This window comes from Anomaloglossus baeobatrachus, chromosome 1, assembly GCF_048569485.1.
Source record: "Anomaloglossus baeobatrachus isolate aAnoBae1 chromosome 1, aAnoBae1.hap1, whole genome shotgun sequence".
Taxonomy (NCBI): Eukaryota; Metazoa; Chordata; class Amphibia; order Anura; family Aromobatidae; genus Anomaloglossus; species Anomaloglossus baeobatrachus.
Genome location: NC_134353.1, coordinates 482,337,902 through 482,356,933, shown reverse-complemented (window position 1 = coordinate 482,356,933; position 19,032 = coordinate 482,337,902). Strand labels below are relative to the sequence as shown.

The 19,032-nt window shown below is 45.3% G+C and overlaps 1 protein-coding gene across 1 annotated transcript in view; it reads left to right on the top strand.

Moving 5' to 3' along the window:
* CERS1 (ceramide synthase 1) overlaps positions 1 to 19,032 on the top strand; it is a 77,386-nt gene that overhangs the window by 27,941 nt on the left and 30,413 nt on the right. Inside the window, exon 2 of the mRNA XM_075338360.1 lies at positions 17,823 to 17,982. Within this exon, the coding sequence (XP_075194475.1) occupies positions 17,823 to 17,982 (160 nt within the window). The remainder of the gene's footprint in view (positions 1 to 17,822; positions 17,983 to 19,032) is intronic.

The following is a 19,032-nucleotide window of genomic DNA, read 5'->3' as shown; positions in this document are numbered from 1 at the left end:
GGCGCAGAATAACTCCACACAAGCAGGATGTCTTTCAGGGGTTTTACTCACAGTTGATGGCAGGGTGAGTAACCCGGGCGTAGCTGGGATGAACCAGGCTGGAACCAGGTATCCTTCAGGCTGACTTCTGATGGTGACTACCAACTCGCCTTCCTTAGCCCTTGGTGGTTTGGGGTAACCCCGACTTTTAGTCCCTATGGGGGTCACCCAGGGAAGTTGCTGAAGCCTCTCTCCCCTTCGTTTGCCGTTTGCTTGTTGCCTGGGCCAGATCACTCCAGCTGCTTGCCTCCTGTGAACTATGGGCCCTAACTGTGGCTACGTGGCTGCGGCTTTTAGGTGTGGTGGTGTGGGCTTTGAGGGCCCCACACCGGCAGGTTTAGCAAGGAAAGGTGGATCTATCCCCGCTCCGGGATCTGCCGCCCGTTTGGGCCTGGTACTCCCTAGCAGTCTCCTTACTTCCCACTCTGTGCTCTCTCTTTAGCTGGAGACGGGTTTCGGGTAGCACTCCTAGGTGACCGTTCTCCCCCGTCGGTAGCCACTGCGCGGGCGCTGTCAGACTGCAACAGCCCCAGGGGTAGGGGTCAGCTCCTCTCGGAGCTCCCTGGACTCTGCACTGCACTGAACCGGCTCACTGCTCCTCCTCTCCTGTTCTTGCCTACGCCACCTAGCCACCAGGCTCCCTTACCACACCCCTTGAGAGGAGATGGAGGCTTTTGGCCCCCTCCACTATTCCAGTGGAGGTGAAGGCTTTTCCCCCTCCTGGGATCCCCAGGGGTCCTCTCATAGGTACATGTGTGAGACCTGATCACTGTGCGCCTGTGTAGTCACACCTCGGTCAGCCTTCTGGATTACCTGTTTGTACTGTCCCCAGCATGGGTGCAGTACTCAGTGGTGCCTGACCAGGTCAGGGGCGCCACACTCACATTGTTGTGCCATCTTGGATTAGCTGCACTACCTGAGCAACTTCGGAGGGTTGTAGACACTGCCTCATGCTACCTCTAAGGCCACCTTCACACGTCCGTGTCTCTGGTATGCTTGATGTCCGTTTTCACACATACTGGAGACACGGGCACACGTAGACCAATTAAAATCAATGCATCTGCACCCACTGTCTGCACTTCATGTCAGATGAATGTGTTGCTGGGGCTCCGCTCTCGCGCCGGCAATACAATCATCTCACATAAATCACACTGCTCCGGCCGCGATAGGGAGCAGGGCACGGGCCTGGAGGCCGTATAAAGCAGAGATGAGTCAGCGGAGGGAGCGCGGGACAGGTGAGAAGAATGGTTTGTGTGTGTGTGTGTATGTGTTGGACGTTAACCCCTTAGCGACCTATGACGTACTGGGTACGTTATGGCTCCCTGGTACTTAAGGGCCCATGACGTACCCAGTACGTCATGGCGAAATCGCAGCCCCAGTGGCTACGATCGCTGCAAATACCTTAGATACGGGGAGGAGGGGACCTCAGGAGGGGTGGTGTCTCCTCCCCGGACCTACGGAGCCTGTGATTGGCTGACGAACGCCGCTCAGCCAATCAAAGCCACTAATGTTTCAGCCATTGAAAATCGCTGAAACATTGAAATCCAGCCAAAGATCAGTGCAGCTGTAGCCCTGATCATTGGCTGGAGCTTGGTGACCTGTGTTTCACCCGCCCCCAGCTCTGATTGGAGAGACCGGCCTTGTGACCGATCTCTCCAATCACTGTGGATCTGGGGCCGGAGACCACTCCCCTCACCTTCACTCCAGCGTCTGTGGAAGGTGAGGACAGCGATCGGTAAGTTATAGCTGCTGCCGCCCCCCACCAACCCCCCCCATTACTACAGGATGGGGACAAAGTGCGCACATTACTATGGGATGGGGATAAGGCTGGGGACATTACTATAGGCTGGGGACATTACTATAGGATTGGAACATCACAAGGATGGGCACAATACTATTGGATGGGGACACTATTACTATAGTATGGGGACATTATTATTATAGTATGGGGACATTATTACTATAGTATGGGGACATTATTACTATAGTATGGGGACATTATTACTATAGTATGGGGACATTACTATAGGATAGGGACTAGGATGGGCACATAACTATAGGATGGGGACAAGGTGAGCACATTACTATAGGATAGGGACTAGGTGGGCACATTACTATAGGATGGAGACTAGGATGGGCACAGTACTATAGGATGGAGACATTACTACAGGATGGGGACAAGGTGGGCACATTACTATAGGATGGGGACTAGGATGGGCACAGTACTATAGGATGGGCACAGTACTACAGGATGGGGACAAGGTGGGCACATTACTGTAGGATAGGGACATTACTACAGGATGGGGACAAGGTGGGCACATTACTGTAGGATAGGGACATTACTACAAGGGGATAAGGATGGGAAACATTACTATAGAATAGGGATAATGCTGGGGACATTACTATAGGGTGGGGACAAGGTTGGCACATTACTAAAGGATGGGCACATTACTATAGAATGGGGACAGTAGTATAGGATGGGGACATTGCTACAAGAGGACAAGGATGGGGAACATTACTATAAGATGGGGGACAAGGATGGACACATTACTATAGATTGGGGACATTACTATAGGATGGGGACAAGGATGAACACATTACTATAACACGGGGACAAGGATGGGGAACATTACTGCAGGATGGGGACAAGGATGAGCACATTACTGTGGGATGGGGACTAGGATGGGCACATTACTGTGGGATGGGGCACAATACTACAAGGGGACAAGGATGGGCACGTTACAACAATATGGGGAACATTACTAAAAGATGTTGGTCAAAATTTCTATATAGTGATAATTGTAAGACTATTCGTTACAAGAAAGGAATAAAATGTAAAAAAAAAAATGTTTATATTTAAACAAAGAATGTGCACGTTTGCTATAATGAACAAGTGAAAATGTTCAAAATCAGTGATCCCAAGGTGTGTAAAAAACAATAAAATATATTATATATGGTACCAATAAAAATGTCACTTTGTCCTGCAAAGAATGCGGCCCCCCAAATTATTTTTTTTCCTCTGTGCGGCCCATACACCCAGCCGAGTTTGAGACCCCTGGTGTAGAGCATATGTGTGTCTGTGTGCTCCACATGTAAACATGTCCGTTTTTATCTGGCAGCACGGGTGTCACTCGGACCGCACGGATGTGATCCGTGTGACATCAGTGTAACATGTACCGGAGAAAACCACGTTTCTGTGATATAAAATGGATTTCTATACTCTCCTTCTCCAGCCCTGCTGTCTCTGCCGCTGCTGTCACTTGCTTCCGATCCCCGATCCTTATGCTCATTGGATATTCACTGCACTTAGGGCCGGAAGCAACAACAGCGGGGAGTCAGCAGGGACGGAGACCGTAGAGCGGAAGACATCAGCACCATGGACAGCAGCAACTGGGACAGGTGAGCAGAAAGTTTCTGTTCTCCGTGTATTATCACGAATAGCACACGGAGAACATGTGTGTGCCAAAATCACAGCACACAGAGGGCCATACGCACCGTGCGTGGTTTTCACAGACGTGTGAAAGAGGCCTAAAGGTGAGAGCAATGACAAAATGCAAAAGTGACCAAAACAACAGCCAAAAAAGATGAGGACAGAGAAATGTTCTGTGGTCACCAACTGCAGAATCACTCCTTTATGCGGGGTGTCTTGCTAATTGCCAATTATTTCTACCTGTTGCCTGTTCTATTTGCACAACAGCAGGATTCACGATCAGTGTTGTTTCATAACTGGATAGGTTAATTTCACAGAAGTGTGATTGATTTGGAATTACATTGTGCTGTTTATTTTTTTTTGAGCAGAGTATATACGTAAAATAACATACATTCCTGAGAAAAACTGCTGTTGCATTTTGGCCTAGTGTTTGGTAAGTGCATAATCAGACAGTGTAATATATGTTCATCGGAAGGTTTAAAACCATGGAAATCATACAGCGTGAACTTAGTTTTCCTGATGTATATATATATATATATATATATATATATATATATATATATATATATATATATACATATACAGTCATATGAAAAAGTTTGGGCACCCCTATTAATGTTAACCTTTTTTCTTTACAACAATTTGGGTTTTTGCAACAGCTATTTCAGTTTCATATATCTAATAACTGATGGACTGAGTAATATTTCTGGATTGAAATGAGGTTTATTGTACTAACAGAAAATGTGCAATCCGCATTTAAACAAAATTTGACCAGTGCAAAAGTATGGGCACCCTTATCAATTTCTTGATTTGAACACTCCTAACTACTTTTAACTGACTTACTAAAGCACTAAATTGGTTTTGTAACCTCATTGAGCTTTGAACTCCATAGGCAGGTGTATCCAATCATGAGAAAATGTATTTAAGGTGGCCACTTGCAAGTTATTCTCCTATTTGAATCTCCTATGAAGAGTGGCATCATGGGCTCCTCAAAACTCTCAAATGATCTGAAAACAAAGATTATTCAACATAGTTGTTCAGGGGAAGGATACAAAAAGTTGTCTCAGAGATTTAACCTGTCAATTTCCACTGTGAGGAACATAGCAAGGAAATGGAAGAACACAGGTACAGTCCTTGTTAAGCCCAGAAGTGGCAGGCCAAGAAAAATATCAGAAAGGCAGAGAAGAAGAATGTTGAGAACAGTCAAGGACAATCCACAGACCACCTCCAAAGACCTGCAGCATCATCTTGCTGCAGATGGTGTCAATGTGTATCGGTCAACAATACAGCGCACGTTGCACAAGGAGAAGCTGTATGGGAGAGTGATGCGAAAGAAGCCGTTTCTGCAAGCACGCCACAAACAGAGTCGCCTGGGGAATGCAAAAGCACATTTGGACAAGCCAGTTACATTTTGGAAGAAGGTCATGTGGACTGATAAAATAAAGATTGAGTTGTTTGGTCATACAAAAAGGTGTTACGCATGGAGGCAAAAAAACACGGCATTCCAAGGAAAGCACTTGCTACCCACAGTAAAATTTGGTGGAGGTTCCATCATGCTTTGGGGCTGTGTGGCCAATACCGGCACCGGGAATCTTGTTAAAGTTGAGGGTCGCATGGATTCAACTCAGTATCAACAGATTCTTGACAATCATGTGCAAGAATCAGTGACGAAGTTGAAGTTACGCAGGGGATGGATATATCAGCAAGACAATGATCCAAAACACCGCTCCAAATCTACTCAGGCATTCATGCAGAGGAACAATTACAATGTTTTGGAATGGCCATCCCAGTCCCCAGACCTGAATATCATTGAACATCTGTGGGATGATTTGAAGCGTGCTGTCCATGCTTGGCGACCATCAAACTTAACTGAACTGGAATTGTTTTGTAAACAGGAATGGTCAAATATACCTTCATCCAGGATCCAGGAACTCATTAAAAGCTACAGGAAGCGACTAGAGGCTGTTATTTATGCAAAAGGAGGATCTACAAAATATTAATGTGACTTTTATGTTGAGGTGCCCATACTTTTGCAGCGGTCAAATTTTGTTTAAATGCTGATTGCACATTTTCTGTTAGTACAATAAACCTAATTTCAATCCAGAAATATTACATCCTGAGTCCATCAGTTATTAGATATATGAAACTGAAATAGCTGGTGCAAAAACCCAAATTGTTATAAAGAAAAAAGGTTAACATTAATAGGGGTGCCCAAACTTTTTCATATGACTGTATATACACACACACAGTACAGACCAAAAGTTTGGACACACCTTCTCATTCAAAGAGTTTTCTTTCTTTTCATGACTGAAAATTGTAGATTCACATTGAAGGCATTAAAACTATGAATTAACACATGTGGAATGAAATACTTAACAAGAAAGTGTGAAACAACTGAAAATATGTCTTATATTCTAGGTTCTTCAAAGTAGCCACCTTTTGCTTTGATTAATGCTTTGCACACTCTTGGCATTCTCTTGATTAGCTTCAAGAGGTAGTCACTGGAAATGGTCTTCTAACAGTCTTGAAGGAGTTCCCAGAGATGCTTAGCACTTGTTGGCCCTTTTGCCTTCACTCTGCGGTCCAGCTCACTCCAAACTATCTCGATTGGGTTCAGGTCTGGTGAATGTGGAGGCCAGGTCATCTGGCATAGCACCCCATCACTCTCCTTCTTAGTCAAATAGCCCTTACACAGCCTAGAGGTGTGTTTGGGGTCATTTTCCTGTTGAAAAATAAATGATGGTCCAACTAAACGCAAACCGGATGGAATAGCATGCTGCTGAAAGATGCTGTGGTCCAAAGATCTCAAATGTGGACTCAGCAGACCAAAGCACAGATTTCCACTGGTCTAATGTCCATTCCTTGTGTTCTTTAACCCAAACAAGTCTCTTCTGCTTGTTGCCTGTCCGTAGCAGTGGTTTCCTAGCAGCTATTTTACCATGAAGGCCTGCTGCACAAAGTCTCCTCTTAACAGTTGTTCTAGAGATATGTCTGCTGCTAGAACTCTGTGTGGCATTGACCTGGTCTCTAATCTGAGCTGCTGTTAACCTGCAATTTCTGAGTCTGGTGACTCGGATAAACTTATCCTCCACAGCAGAGGTGACTCTTGGTCTTCCTTTCTTGGGGCAGTCCTCATGTGAGCCACTTTCTTTGTAGCGTTTGATGCTGTTTGCCACTGCACTTGCAGACAAAGTTTTCCCAATTTTTCAGACTGACTGACCTTCATTTCTTAAAGTAATGATGGCCACTCGTTTTTCTTTACTTAGCTGCTTTGTTCTTGCCATAATACAAATTCTAACAGTCTATTCAGTAGGGCTATCAGCTGTGTATCCAAAAGACTGCACAGCACAACTGATGGTTCCAACCCCAATTTATAAGGCAAGAAATCCCACTTATTAAACCTGACAGGGCACACCTGTGAAGTGAAAACCATTTCCGGTGACTACCTCTTGAAGCTAATCAAGAGAATGCCAAGAGTGTGCAAAGCAGTAATCAAAGCAAAAGGTGGCTACTTTGAAGAACCTAGAATATAAGACATATTTTCAGTTGTTTCACACTTTTTTGTTAAGTATTTAATTCCACATGTGTTAATTCATAGTTTTGATACCTTTAATGTGAATCTACAATTTTCAGAGTTATGAAAATAAAGAAAATTATTTGAATGAGAAGGTGTGTCCAAACTTTTGGTCAGTACTGTACGTTTTTGTTGACTGGAACGGATACAAGTTGCAACCAAATGCAGTGCAAACGCACAGCTAAATTTTTTGGTTGCGTTTTGACAAACCTCATTCATTTCAATAGGTGGAAAATGTTGGAAAATAGGTGGAAAAATGGAAAATAGGTGGAAAATTTTCAGAGTCATGTTTGAAACACCAGAGTGCTTCATGGGCAGACAAAAACATACCTTAATAGCCAACAGGGATCTATACACGCACATAGGCAGAGACCGTACCTCCCGACCTTTGAAAAACAGAAAGACGAACAAAGTATGTGGCGTGTGCAAATTTTGACCACGCCCCTAGCCACAGCCATTTGTCAGTGAGGGATGTTCAGCAGATACCCCGGACTGTTCATTCATTCATTGTCTATGAGCCAGAACTTTCTCATATTTATATAAGCATCACTTCACACATGTTGCTTTTTTATGTGTATAATGGCCGTGTTCACACGTTGCATAAATCCTATGTTTTTTGTTTTCTGCAGGTATCTGCACCAAACTAAACAATAACAATCTTCTCTGATTATTGCATTTTGAATACATTTTTTTTACCTTATTCCCATTATTTCATGCGTTTTTGGTGCAGATGTGAATCTGCATCTTAAGTATTTTTATAGCACAGAAAAGCTTTGATTCTGCACTTAAAAAAGTAACTGTAGTTTTTTTTCCTGCATTTTTTTAATCTCCACATAGAAGCCTCTGGAGAAAAATAAAGCACCAAAACCTCAGAGTTCAGCGGCGTCTTTTCATGGAATCACATCCACTTTGCTTGGACAATTAAACACAGCAGAATTTCTGTGCAAAAAAAACAGCAGAAAAACCCGGCATTTACATTACATGTGAACACAGACTAAATGTCCAAGCAAAGTGAATGTGATTTCATGAAATCTCCGCTCTCGGGGCATCTAAAGACGCCGCTGAACTGTGCAGTTTTGGTGGTTATATTTCTCTATAGGCTTCTTTGAGCCTGAAAAAGCCTGAAAAAAATGCAAGTGAAAAAAGTACAGTTTCATTTTTAAATGCAGAATCAAAGCTTTTCTGTAGCATTAAAATACATTAACCCCTTAACGACCTTTGACGTACTGAGTACGTCATGGTGACATGGTGCTAAGCGACCCATGACGTACTCAGTACGTCCTGGCGAAATCGCGGTCCCGGAGCCCCGGGGAGTGAAATTTGTTTAATTAAACGGTAGATTCGGGAAGGAGGGGACCTCTGCCTGACCTCAGGAGGGGTGGTGCCTCCTCCCCGAACCTACAGAGGCTGTGATTGGCTGACGAACGCCGCTCAGCCAATTACAGCCACTGTAATGTTCCAGCCATTGAAAATGGCTGGAACATTGAAATCCAGCCCTGATCAGTGCTGCTGTAGCACTGGCCATTGGCTGGAGCTGGGTGATCGATGCTTCACCCGCCCCCAGCTCTGATTGGAGAGACCGGTCTTGTGACCGCTCTCTCCAATCAATGTGGATCTGCGGCCTGTGACCGTCCCTGGAAGCCGAGGAGAGCGGTAAGTTGCTGTCCCCGCCGCCCACCCCTGTCCCCGATCGCCCCGCCGCCCGCCCCTGTCCCCGATCGCCCCGCCGCTGCTCCCGATCCACCGCTGTCCCCGCCGCTGTCTCCGATCGCCCCGCCGCTGCTCCCGATCCACCGCTGTCCCCAGCGCCATGCTCCCGCTCCACCGCTGTCCCCGGAGCCATGCTCCCACTCCACCGCTGTCCCCGGCGCCATGCTCCCGCTCCACCGCTGTCCCCGCCGCTGCTCCCGATGCACCGCTGTCCCCGCCGCTGTCTCCGATCGCCCCGCCGCTGCAAGCGCTCCACCGCTGTCCCCGCCGCTGCTCCCGATGCACCGCTGTCCCCGCCGCTGTCTCCGATCGCCCCGCCGCTGATCCCGCTCCACCGCTGTCCACGCCGCTGCTCCCGATGCACCGCTGTCCCCGCCGCTGTCTCCGATCGCCCCGCCGCTGCTCCCGATCCACCGCTGTCCCCGCCGCTGTCTCCGATCGCCCCGCCGCTGCTCCCGATCCACCGCTGTCCCTGGCGCCACGCTCCTGATCCACCGCTGTCCCCGGCGCCATGCTCCCGCTCCACCGCTGTCCCCGCCGCTGCTCCGCTGTCCCCGCCGCTGTCTCCGATTGCCCCGCCGCTGCTCCCGATCCACCGCTGTCCCCGGCGCCATGCTCCCGATCCACCGCTGTCCCCGGCGCCATGCTCCCGATCCACCGCTGTCCCTGGCGCCATGCTCCCGATCCACCGCTGTCTCCGCCGCCGCTCCCGATCCACCGCTGTCCCCGGGCGCCATGCTCCCGCTCCACTGCTGTCCCCGCCGCCGCTCCCGATCCACCGCTGTCCCCGGCGCCATGCTCCCGCTCCACCGCTGTCCCCGCCGCCGCTCCCGATCCACCGCTGTCCCCGCCGCCATGCTCGCCACTGTCCCCACCGCCGTCGCACCCACCTTTTTCAGCCGCTGCTGCCCCCGAATCGGCCCCCACTGTTCCCGATCGGCGGCCCCCGCCGCCGCCTCCTTCATCGGCTGCCCCTTCTCCATCGCCACACCTCCTATCCCTCCATGTGCTGCAAGCCACCCTCCCCCCACGTGGGGGGAGGGTGGCTTGCAGCACATGTGGGGGGGAGGGTGGCTGGCTTGCAGCACATGTGGGGGGAGGGTGGCTGGCTTGCAGCACATGTGTGGGGAGGGTGGCTGGCTTGCAGCACATGTGGGGGGAGGGTGGCTGGCTTGCAGCACATGTGGGGGGAGGGTGGCTGGCTTGCAGCACATGTGCTGCAAGCCACCCTCCCCCCACATGTGCTGCAAGCCACCCTCCCCCTACATGTGCTGCAAGCCACCCTCCCCCTACATGTGCTGCAAGCCACCCTCCCCCCGGGGCCCCCCCTCCTCCATGTGCCATCTTTCTCTCCCATCAGACTCTGCCCCCCTCCCCGATCTGCTGCCTGCTCTCTCCCATTTTCCATCTACTGCCCCCTCTCACCCTCCTCGATCTGTTGCCTCCTTCATCTGCTGCCTCTTCTGTCTGCTGTGATCCTGCTGCCTAGATCCATCCTGTAAGGTAGGTATCCCCATCTCACCTCCCCCCCCCATCCTCTGCCGCTCCTCCATCCGCTGCGCCATTTCCCATCCATCCGCTGCGCCATTTCCCATCATCCATCCGCTGCGCCCTTTCCCATCCTCTGCTGCTCCTCCACCCGCTGCGCCCTTTCCCATCTTCCATCCGCTGCGCCCTTTCTCATCTGCCGCCCCGCCCTCTTGCATCGCATTATCCAGCGCAGTTGCTCGCTTCCAGACTGCAGTGGATGATGCGATGCGAGACTCGTGCATTGCTCTCACGTTTGGCACTGGTCTTAGTGGCATGCGCTCTTTTTTTTTTTTATTTACTGATGTCTGTATTTTTTATTTCGCCAAACTAATTTTTTTTGTATGGGGGGGGGTCTAGTTTCCAAAATGGGATCACATGTGGGGAAGCTCCATTGTTTAGGCACCTCAGGGGGTCTCCAAATGAAACATGGCGTCTGCTAATGATTCCAATCAATTTTACTGTGAAATGGCGCTCCTTCTCTTCTGAGCCCCGCCGTACGCCCAAACAATTGATTTCCACCACATATGAGGTATCGTCGTACTCAGGAGAAATTGCACAATACATTTTATGGTGCATTTTTTCCTGATACCCTTGTGGAAAAAAAAGCTACCTGTTTGAAAAAACAATTTTGTGGTAAAAAAAAGAATAAAATATTTTCACGGCTGAACATTACAAACGTTTGTGAAGCCTCCAGGGGTTCAAAGTGCTCACTAAACAGCTAGATAAATTCCATGAGGGGTCTAGTTTCCAAAATGGGGTCAATTGTGGGGGAGCTCCATTGTTTAGGCACTTCAGGGGGGTCTCCAAACGCAACATGGCGTCCGCTAATAATTCCAACCAATTTTGCTGTGAAATGGCGCTCCTTGCCTTCCGAGTCCTGCCGTGCGCCCAAACATTTGATTTCCACCACATATGGGGTATCTGCGTACTCAGGAGAAAATGCACAATACATTTTATGGTGCATTTTTTCCTGATACCCTTGTGATAAAAAAAGCTACCTGGTTGAAGCAACAGTTTTGTGGTAAAAAAAAATTTTTTTCTTTTCACGTCTCAACGTTATAAACTTCTGTGAAGCCCCCAGGGGTTCAAAGTGCACATCAAACATCTAGAAAAAATATTTGAGGGCTCTAGTTTCCAAAATGGGGTCACTTATGGGGCAGCTCCATTGTTTAGGCACCTCGGGGAGTCTTCAAACCCGACATGGCATCCGCTAATGAGTGCAGCTAATTTTGCACTCAAAAATTCAAATGGCGCTCCTTGCCTTCCGAGTCCTGCTGTGTGCCCAAACATTTGATTACCACCACATATGGGGTATCTGCGTACTCAGGAGAAAATGCACAATACATTTTATGGTGCATTTTTTCCTGATACCCTTGTGATAAAAAAAGCTACCTGGTTGAAGCAACAGTTTTGTGGTAAAAAAAATTTTTTTTCTTTTCACGGCTCAACGTTATAAACTTCTGTGAAGCCCCCAGGGGTTCAAAGTGCACATCAAACATCTAGAAAAAATATTTGAGGGCTCTAGTTTCCAAAATGGGGTCACTTATGGGGGAGCTCCATTGTTTAGGCACCTCGGGGAGTCTTCAAACCCGACATGGCGTCCGCTAATGAGTGCAGCTAATTTTATGATGCAATTTTCCTGATACCCTTGTGAAAATACTAATTTTTATGGCTAAAGTAACATTTTTGTGTTAAAAAAGTAAAATTTTCATTTTTTCGTCTACATTGCTTTGGTTGCTGTGAAGCTCCTAAAGGGTTAATAAACTTCTTGGATGTGGTTTTGAGCAGAGTGAGGGGTGCAGATTTTAGAATTGGGTCACTTTTGGGTATTTTCTGTCGCCTAGGTTTCTCAAATCACTCCAAATGTGATGTGGTACCTAAAAAATTTTTTTTTGTAAATTTTGTTGGAAAAATGAGAAATTGGTGATGAACTTTGAACCCTTCTAACTTCCTAACGGAAATTTTTTTTTTCAAAAATTGCGCTGGTGTAAAGTAGACATGTGGGAAATGTTATTTAGTAACTTTTTTGTGTGACATATCTCTCAGATTTATGGGCATAAAATTTCAAATTTTGAAAATTGCAAAATTTTCAAAATTTTCGCCAAATTTCTGAAATTTTCACAAATAAACGCAAAACATATCGGCCTAAATTTACCACTGACATGAAGTACAATATGTCACGAAAAAACAATCTCAGAATCGCCAGGATCCGTTGAAGTGTTCCAGAGTTATAACCTGTCAAAGTGACACTGGTCAAAATTGCAAAAAATGGCCGGGTCTTTAAGGTGAAAACAGGCTGGGGGCTGAAGGGGTTAAAACCTGGATACACATCTGCAACATACATGTATCAAATATAAGGGAAAACATATAAAAAAAAACACAGCAAACACGCAATAATCAGAGAAGAATGTTATTGTGCTCGTGGTGCAGATGTATTGCCCAGGGAAGGGGGTACTCGGTCCCGGTCAGTTTGCAGTTGGGAATGTCACTCTGGTGGCTGTTGCCTGGGCCCTTCCCTGGGGACGCTTAATAAAAAGGGGGTATTTACAGAGGATAAAGAGTTAATGTTTGTGACGCCACCTGCGGGTTGCGGTTAAAGGTGGGGAACCGCCGCTGATCAACGTGGGTACTCCCAGGGATGCTGGTAGTGGCAGATATGGTGGTAGGCCCTCAGCAGGTAGGGCTGTGACAGGAAGATGTATGGTGTTTAGTGATGGAGACCACACCAGGTTAACTTTAACAGTCTCTACTTACATGGACCCTCGGCTTGCTAGTTCTAGTCCCAGGAGTATCAGTGCCAATGTAGTGACGCAGGTTGCTCTGTTCCCGGCACTCTCTGTAGATTGAGTCCCCGTAGCGTGGAGCGTTTGGGAACCCCGACCATCCCTTTTGGGATACAGTCTCCTTCTCCGTACGGAGGGCAGTGCGGACCCTGCGGGCAGGTAAGCGTCCGAACCCCCGATCCTAGTTTACTGCTGATGCCCCCGAATTATTTGGTTTGATGAAGTCCATGAAGGTGTCCTCACCGTGAAGGTATTTATCAAATTGTTTGAAACTTGACATTTGACTTAGGGCCCTGTGCCCCGTTCATGCTCTGGTCCCAGCGATATCTCGGTACCCGTCCTGGTGACCTCTCTCTTTTGCCCCCGGGGTCACTGTTACACGGACCCAGCTCAGGCATGTCCGCACACCTCTCCTGTGTGCTCCCTTCTTCTACTCTCCTCTCGACTGACTGCTGACCCCTCCTACCAGGCTGGCTATACCCAGGGACTCGTTCCCATGGCGACCATCCCCTTACATGGTTAACCCATTATGCCCAGTGTGGAGAGGAGAACTAGGATTTTAGATGTGTGTTGGTGGAATCGGCACTGACACTCCAGGTTCCAGGGGGTAGGTCCTGCATCCCCTAGAGGATGCAGTTCCCTGTAGTGCCCTGATGTTCTCAGGGGCACTACATGGACACCTGCAGTAAAAAAAATGCAGAATTTACGCTACGTGTGAACACAACCTCAGTGATACATTTTTATTACATTTTTTATGGGTTTTAAAGAAAAATAATCAATTGCGCAATTTTTTTCGCCATTTACTGAACTTTATAAATAATCTGATCGCTTTGTTGTTCGGGTTGTTAAGATTACAGGGACACCATGTTATTTGCTGATTTGTAATATTTATTCTTTTTTTAAAAAGCGCAATATAAATGACATTATTCTATTTTTTTATTGTGTTTAGTAAGTTTATTAAAAGAAAAAAAATATTTTCCTCTTCCCCTAGAATTCAAGACACAGAGGTGCTGCTCTGTACAATGGAGCTTTATGTCCTGTGCAAACAGAGGCTGCAATGCAGGTCCATCTATACAAATTGCTCTGATGTCATCACAGCTTTAGGCTCAACAGCTAGGGCTGCTGTTATGTGTTTGAAATTGCTGGTTTGATTCCACGTGACCGGTCTGTACTGAGTGGACATTTGAGAAGCGATATAGCTTTTTATAATAACTATTTTAATATTGAATATTTAATAAAAATTGTTTTAGGAGTTTTTTCTTTTTGGTCTTTTTGCTTTATTACTCCAGGAATTCATTAATGGAATTAAATTTTTGTCATTTTTCCCCTCATTTCTTTATGTTTTATATGAAGAAATAATCTAACTTCTTCCTTCTCCTACATAGAGATGCAGTATACAGTGGAACCTTGGATTACGAGCATAATTGGTTCCGGGAGTGTGCTCTTAAACCAAGTTACTCTTATATCAAAGCGAATTTTCCCATAGGAAATAATTAAAATACAGACAATTCGTTGCACAACCCAAAATTATTTACTGCATTTATACAAACTTATTACAGTAATATGAAATCATGTACTGTATTCATATAATATTCTTACAGTACACTAATACAAAATACTGTACAGTACAGTAAAGAACATATAAAACAGATTAAACTGTACGTTAGCTTACAATAGAATTATTGCTGTGCGGGAGGTACACTATAGAGAGAAAAAATGATGTAGAAATAAGACAACCTTTATTCTAGTACAATACACAAAAAAACACACCCCAAATCTATTTTCCCCAAAATAAGGGCAGAACTAAACAAATGTGGGGTAGGAATACTGCACAGGCAACTAGATTACAGTACAATCAATCTGCTATATTGGTTATTAGAAAGAAAGTACAATACTGTATCCACAAATGCAAATCTATAGACATGTTATATAGTATATACTGTACTGTGCAATGGTATATTGTATACAGTAAATATGTACTGAACTTTACCTCCAGAGCAGGTCAGAGCATGGTGAAAGGACGCAAGCAGAAGTGTGCATTTGCTCTTATTGCAAACCATTGCTCTTAAACCAAGTTACAAATTTGTAAAAATCTTTGCTTGTCTTACAAAACGCTCTTAAATCAAGTTACTCTTAAACCACTGTATATCTATCTACACCTCTATGTAACTGAATAATTTGCTTCTGGCTTCTCTGCCTGCAATACAGGTGAAGATTACCAAATCCTCCAATGTGTGTCAGTACGGGCAGTGGCTCAATGGTAGACTTGCTTCTTATAGACAAAGAGCTCACAAGTTCTAGCCCCATCACTGGAAATCAGAGCAGATGAGCATTTAATGTATGCACTGTTCGTCTTGAGTTAATTTATTCAATGCAGCCAAGACAAATACAGTGAACAGAGGGACTGCGGGAGACAGCCTTCAAATCGGGACGATCCGCTGAATCCGGGACGGTTGGGAGGTCACCAGAATTATTGCTCCCCTACAGATATTAAACTTTATTTTTCTCTGAAACGCCACAGCATTTCAGAGTCAATCATACTTCGCTGGGATAATACAGCCAGTGTGTGATACGTGCTGCCCATGGCTCGGGCAGCATGTACCAGCTATCAGGGTCACTCAACATGTATAATGTACAAATCACATATATATATATATTGTTTATTTTAAAGCCATTCGACCAGTGTACAAAAACAAGACTGTAAAAAAAAGCCATGAATATGTGACTGACATGTAGACTTTTAGCTTTTGTTACAGTAGTTTTACATGTATATTACTGCACGTTTTTCAGCGTTCTTTCATATTCAAAGTAATTAAATGATTGGCTGATCAGACGTTTCATGGTCCAACGTGGCCTGTTAAATGAACTAGATTCAAAGTGTTGCATTTGCATTTTCATGGGAGTTTTCAATATGCAGACTAAAAAGCCCATCATTAGACTGAAAAAATACTGCAGCAAAACCACTACAGGAATAGTATGTATGGGAGAAAGAAAAGCTCATGTTTCTACATAGTTGTGAAAAAAATCTTTGCATGAATTACTATGGCCACTGTTCTGTTCTAAAGTCTGAAGGAGATGTGATGATCTGCAGTGTGGCCAGTGAGAGTCCTGCGTCCCATGTTTATATCTCCTAGTAGCTAAATCCTAATTTTAGACCTAGGTCATAGAGCAGCCCAGGGAAACTGCTGAGGGATACAAGAGGTATGATTACCTCCAACCCTAAACATAGCTAGCAAACAGAAGACCTCAGAAGCTCCTTGTACCTCCACGTTATGTTTCGTTTTTAGTTGTGTGGAGTGTGTAATACGTAATACACGTGTAGGCTTCTTCATGGCTTGTTCTTGCTGTTAGTGAATTATCTGCTGTATTTTGCATTTATTAACTGCTTCAGGCACCACCACATATATTCTTCTGTGCAGTTACCCTCTTAGGCTATGTGCGCACGTTGCGTAAATTCATGCAGTTACGCTGCGCTTTGCAGCGCAGCGTAACTGCATGCGTCCTGCGTCCCCTGCACAGTCTATGGAGATTGTGCAGGGGCCGTGCGCACGTGGCGTCTCAGAGCGCAGCGCTTCGGCTACTGCCGAAGCGCTGCGCAAAAAGAAGTGACATGTCACTTCTTTCCTGCGCTTTGCCGGCAGCTCCTGCTCTGTCTATGGCAGGAGCTGCAGGCAGAGCGCATGGAATCGGCGCTCACTACGGACATTTCTGCAGCGATCTAAAGCGCACGTGTGATCTTCAGATCGCTGCAGAAATTTCTGCAGGCTAGTACGCAACGTGCGCACATAGCCTTAAAACGTTTCAGCCCCATTCAGACATTCATGTTTGTTCATGTACGTAAAAGAGTGTCATCAGTGTTTTGGATCCGAGTTTCATCAGTCTTGGTCCATGTGTCAGGTTTCACCATCAGTGATTTTCATGTATGGGTAAATAATTATTATTATTATTATTATTGTTTATTTATAGAGCACCATTGATTCCATGGTGCTGTACATGAGGGGGTTACATTCAGAATACATATACAAGTTACAATAGACAGACTGGTACAGAGGGAAGAGGGCCCTGCCCTTGCGGGCTTACATCCTAAATTACAAAGCTTCTCCTATACACTATAATTAGAGCTGAGCGAGTACCTAACTAGTTGTACTCGCCATACTCATAACGACTACTGTCTAATACTCGCGTATTCATTCCGAATAGCGTGTGCAATGCAAGTCAATGGGAAAAAGTCACAATGTAATGAGTAACCCAAATGCTGTATTATTCATACAAGTAGTGAATAGTACGGCATTCGGGTTACTCGATACTTTGCGAGTTTTCCCCATTGACTTGCATTGCACACGCTATTTGGAATGAATACGCGAGTATTAGACAGTACTTGTTATGAGTATAGCGAGTACGAATAGTTAGGTACTTGCTCAACTCTAATTATCGTGTTAATCATGGACATATGATGTCCATGATTTTCACCAACTTGTATTGGTATGTGCTTGTGATTTTTGCATGGACACATTGCAAAACACACAGCCATGTGACTATCCCCTTAGACTATGGATACATGTTCGATCCATGAAGATCATGGATAAAACACATACGTGAAAAACGGATGTCTAAATGAGGCTTGAGAGAGCTTTCAGAAACCTCATATTTGCTGTATGTTTTGACTCCACAGGTTAGCAACAGACAGTAAATATTACACACCATCACAGTCCACTCGTTTTACACGCATTAACAAGATTTCTGCCTTCCCCTACAGCCATTTATCAAATGGTGTCAACTGCGGCCAAAAGAAGCAGATAAGGTCCCGGAGAGTGCATGGAAGCTCCTCTTCTACAGTTGTTCCTGGTCTTACTGTTTCTACCTCCTTTTCTTCACTGAACACAACTTCTTTCATGACCCCCCTTCTACGTTCCATGGTACGTAACCCTGATCACCCTTAAATGCAGCAATGAACAGATTTGGTTTTGATAAAAAGAAAAAGTCCAATTGAACTACAGAATACCATATCTTACTTAAAAAGAAGCAATTACACATTTTGGTTACTAAAGATATTATTAATCTGGAGATAACAAGATCCTGCAGCTATAGATGGTTGGATTTGTCATTGAGTGGTCATGTAAGATAAATACTATAGTATCTCAGTAATGATTTACGCAATATGACACAATTCAGTCTATATGATGCAACACATGCATGAAGACCTCTTCATGGTATCAGAGTTATAAGACTCATCTTTCCTAAGCAGCACAGCTGTTGAGGTCTACTGTCCGTGACATCTGCCACATGAAAGATAGAAACCCATCAAGTTATGCCAGCAGTCAGCTGTGACTCGTTCATACTGACATTCGTGTATGAAAAGCATTGTGTGAATGGCTGGACAGCTGTCAGACCTGCGCTCTTGGCACAGTAGGTGTTGTGTTGAATAGTTTCAAATATCATCTGCCTCTTAGTAGAGGACTTCGACAGTAAGAAGCAATCTATTCCATACACATAAGATTCATATCAGCCTAAATGATTGATTTTCACCATTTTGGCTACTGATCATTTGGAAATTATACATTGTCCCAATTTGGAGACAAGCAGTTTAGGGTCACCATCTTTTGGGTTAGGTGTTCCTGCAGCACTGAGGGGCTTTGTCTTTCAGACTAGCCACAACCCAACAAGCATTATCATATTTCTCCATCCTGGGAAATCAATTTACTTCATCATCATCTCAGTAAATCCTACGTGTAAGGCCTACTGCTCAGCACCTAGGATCAAAATGCATTATGTCCATAATAGAACATTAGATGGCTTCTGCGGGCTAGCATCACCGGTTCTTTCTTTGGCTGGGAGTAAGATGTGACCAACTCACATATTTACATGGCAGCTATCATTAGAAACTTGTCTATTTTTTAAATCAGGATTTTATGTTGCATGTATTTTGAAAAAAAAAATGTTGGCACTTTTTTATGCTGATTTTTATA